Below are 4,126 nucleotides of genomic sequence, written 5' to 3'. Positions count from 1 at the left end.
CACACCAATTTAACCTCGTTATTAAAAATATGTGTCTTGATACCCCTCTCGTCCGTATATTTTTTGCAAATGTTTCGGGGTTTTCTTCATTTTTTTCCGTTTCTCCGAAGCGCTCTGACCTCCTTCGCCAGATATGTAGCCGCCGTCTCCCAGCTTGTGCACCAACACGTTGGAACTTCCAATCACGCGTGGTGCAGGGCGTGTCCAAAATTAGGTCTGAGCTCATTGAGTGTTTCAATGGCATTCAGAGCTCTCCGGTTTGGGACGAACGCTCTGTGAGGGAGGCGGCAGGTCTAAAGCGTCTGCTAGAAGATGGTGAGTTTTCATTTTTTCTTGCTTTTTTCTCCACAATATTCTATCACGTGGATGTATTATACGGCGCATTGCAGTCAAGGCTAATGGATGGAGCGTCTGTGCAGTCGTGTATTTCAGACCTCTGCGATGCTGTATCTCGTATCCGGGAAACAATAAAATACGACGACACATGGAGTGCTTCTTTACGCCGCGGGCAAACAACGCAGCGTTTGATTTTGTCTGCAAAGGAATGCTGTGACATTCTGGTGAATCAAATAGGCGATCGTCTGCGCACTGAACACCTTGCCGCGTTCTCTTTGATGAACCCCAAAAATTTTTCAAAATTTGCACGTCAATTTCCCATCCATTTGTTGGCTACTGTCTCCAAATTTTACCCCATGATAAACGTGGGTAAATTGGAAAATGAATTGCGATGTATATACACCAATCAAACTTTTTTGAACATCACATCAACTTGCGCGCTCTATGGGTTCTTCATAGATAACACTCTAGTCACTACCTTTGCGGCGTCTGCAAAATTTCTGGACATCATTTTGACGACGCCTATTTCTTCCGCCGACGCAGAGCGAACATTCAGCACGCTGAAGCGTATTAAAACGTATCTCAGAAACACAATGAAGCAAGATAGATTAAATTCCTTGGCTGTTTTATCCATTCACAGAGACGTTATTTCTGGGATGCATGACTTTAATCAGCGCGTTATTGAGCATTTTGCTTCCAAGAAACCGCGGCGTGTTGCATATATGTTCAAGCAGTAGAAGTCTAGCAGCATATATATCTATGAGTGAGCGACGCATGCCCTTATCTTTGCATTACCTTTCCTTTCTTCATAGTAACGTTTCAAACCTTATTTTAGGTTTTGTCTGCTTTCCCGAAGTTTCTGTTAATATGTCATTGTATTTATCTGGGTAAATATTGCCTTTCCTTTTGAAAGAGGTTTCAAAATAAACTATGTCTTTATTTATTAATCCCTAGACTTGGACCGGTTTTAAAGACACTTTCTTATCGTAAAAATTGTCGCTTTTGCCGATTGGTTGTTACCGATGGAATGGTTTTTATACTCATAAAATGATGGGAGAACTTAGAGCGCTCATCCTGTCCCCGTAGATGGGGGTGACTTGGTCCCGCAGTAGCTTGCCCCGGTTGTCAAAATGACATAATCATGGAAATATTTGAAGTGTTCAACCATAGTATTATCCCGGGATGAATATGAAAATCCCATTATTCATATATAGGCTACATATAAGTAGACTACACTACCTTTATCGATGGAAAAATTTATTGAAAACTGGGAGCTACGTGAAACGTGATTTGAAGGATTTAAATATGTTTGGCAAATATATCCTTCAAACTACTATCTTATGAATAAATGTTCCTAACATTGCACATCTGATTACCCTTTGTGTGTTCGCATGTTCGAACCCCATGGGGATGAGTGCAAGATTACTGGACTCTTCGCACCCACGTAGATTCAAACCTATGTTACCTTCAGCGCCCTCCTACAATTTGCACCCACGGTCATTCAAACCCACGGCCATTTGCAACCTTGGGCATTTGTGCGTTAGTGAGATAGACAGTCGAGGAATTGATAATATTTACTTCTATGTTGAACATTTTACACACAAAAGTTCAGGACACGTCTGATATTTATGCTTATGATATTTATTGTGAAATGAAGTTAAATATATCAAAATATTGTCAAAAAGAGATCCCCTAACAACGTAGTTGTGTATAAATGTGGACGGCTCAGGTCGCGACACCAAAACCAACTGATATATATTTGGTCGAAAATCAAATACAAACGAACTCCATTATCGTAGACTAGATGGACACGAAATGTGAGCTTTTTTCCTAAACTGATAATCGTTTTCAAATTGCCAGTAGGCTACTAGAAGAAGGCCTGAGCGTCAAAATGGCTATTGCTATTATATCGTCATATTTTCTCCGAGTTCTACTGTGAATGTCGATATTTCATTTGATATTTTGCGATTTCTACAAACATTGCCGTCACATGTAACCAGTCAGACAAAGATATTATCGGTATCGATGTGAATTTCTGCGCAGGCCGGACTTAATTTGCAATTTTTTATTTAGAGCTTTTGATAGATCCGACAGATTTTAGCGGAAATCGCCTAGGCTTTCATGTCCTTATATTTGAGCATTGCTCCTCTGTTTCATTAATTTTTCAAAGTCAACGCTGAAGACCGAGTTATATACAGACGAACAATTTAATTTCAATGACTTAGTAAGTTGATCGCGCCATTGCTGAGTTTTGCAGAAAAATTGGCCCCTTTGTCTTTGATTTATTATATGAAATAAATTCAGTGTGGTCGATTTACAATCAAATTGAAAACGAACACAGCTGGATGGATAGCTTTCAAGAAGAAAAAACAACACAAAGTAAATCTAGTCCATGTTTTACCCAATTTATATTTTTATTACCATGACAGAGCTACGATTAGTAATGTTATATACATGTAATTCAAGAGGATCAACTGATAATGTTTTACGAATATACCTATTTGATGAGATGACGAATTGCTGTAGTAAGTAATCGAAATAGTAATCGAAAAGTTGATATAAAGTCTGTTATTGTAGTCGTTATGGATTGTTATATTGGTCGAATTTTCATTTCCGTAACTTTAAAAGAATAATACTGTCCCTTCCAAGGAGACCATTCAACACCATCTGCGTAAGATTTGTGGACTCCTCCTTTGAAAAAATGACCATTCAAATTGCTTGAATGGCAGCCTGAGTACCATCATGCCCCTTTAAAAGACACTGCACAATTCCCAGAATATGAATCATTGTCTTGATCCTTAGTCGTAAATCTTCGACCGTTGTGACCACTCAAAGAATCACCCGCGTCTCCAGTGTATCCTCCAACGGCAAGTGTATATTTCGTTTTCGGTCCTCCTACTTTGAAATTGCTGTAAAATTAATGTCATAGGTTAGATTTTAGAATTAAGTAAATCAAAAAAGTAATCAAATGAATTTTACGAATATTTTGCATATTTCTTGTTTCCTTCCCAATCTTCCAAATCAATACGAAGTTCATAGTCATTATAACGTGTCAGGTGATGAAGATTCTCCAGGCCTTTTAGATAGATAAAATATTGAAAAAAAGAGAATAATTAATTGTGTCATTATGCTGAAGATTTTTGAAACTTACCAAGCCAATATTCATCAGCTTTGTTTCCAAATCCATTTACGTATTCATTCCAATTTCTGTAGAATTCCGTTGAGCCACTTGTCCGTCGTTGAAATATCTTTCAAGAACGCAGGAACATTTTATAATAGTCATAAAGAATATTGGTATTAATACAATCAATTTGGTGGTTATGGAACAAAGGTAAATAGAGTGTTACAAAATTATGCACAATTTTTTTTATTCTCACCATCCAACCACCATCGTCAGTTGTTAGATCACAAGTTCCGGTGCTACTTTGGTATGAAATTTCAGTGATTTTGTTAGGTTATGGTTAGGAACCGAATTATATGTAAATGTCTTTATGCGATTGTGATCACGTTATACACACAGATACCACATTATACAGATCGCATACCAAAGTGCCACCCAAGTTTCTTTTGTGTTATCACTCGCCGAAGGTAACTCCGATGTGATATAACTGTTGTTGTACAAATTGGTATTGGTATTTTACATCAGTAGTAATATGAGCATATCCTAGTATTCATTCTGATACATAAATATTTTGTCGGAAATTGGAGATATGATATCCCAATTGCAATTCGCAAATGTGTAACGAAAGAAATGGTGATTCCTCAAAACTATTAAAAATGGAAATATGTT

The 4,126-nt window shown here is 37.6% G+C and overlaps 1 protein-coding gene across 1 annotated transcript; it reads right to left on the bottom strand.

Moving 5' to 3' along the window:
- Nucleotides 1-2,848: 2,848 nt before the first annotated feature.
- On the bottom strand, nt 2,849-3,727 carry LOC120334231 (ficolin-2-like). The gene is given in 4 exon segments (XM_078118050.1): nt 2,849-3,245; nt 3,316-3,412; nt 3,488-3,584; nt 3,722-3,727. Coding segments are annotated over 4 exon segments (519 nt in total). The 3' UTR covers nt 2,849-2,926.
- Between the last annotated feature and the right edge of the window lie 399 nt (nt 3,728-4,126).

The sequence above is a fragment of the Styela clava genome, chromosome 11 (genome assembly GCF_964204865.1).
Source record: "Styela clava chromosome 11, kaStyClav1.hap1.2, whole genome shotgun sequence".
Classification (NCBI taxonomy): Eukaryota; Metazoa; Chordata; class Ascidiacea; order Stolidobranchia; family Styelidae; genus Styela; species Styela clava.
The sequence above is the reverse complement of the archived record's forward strand: the minus strand, read 5'-3'. Positions and strand labels throughout refer to the sequence as shown.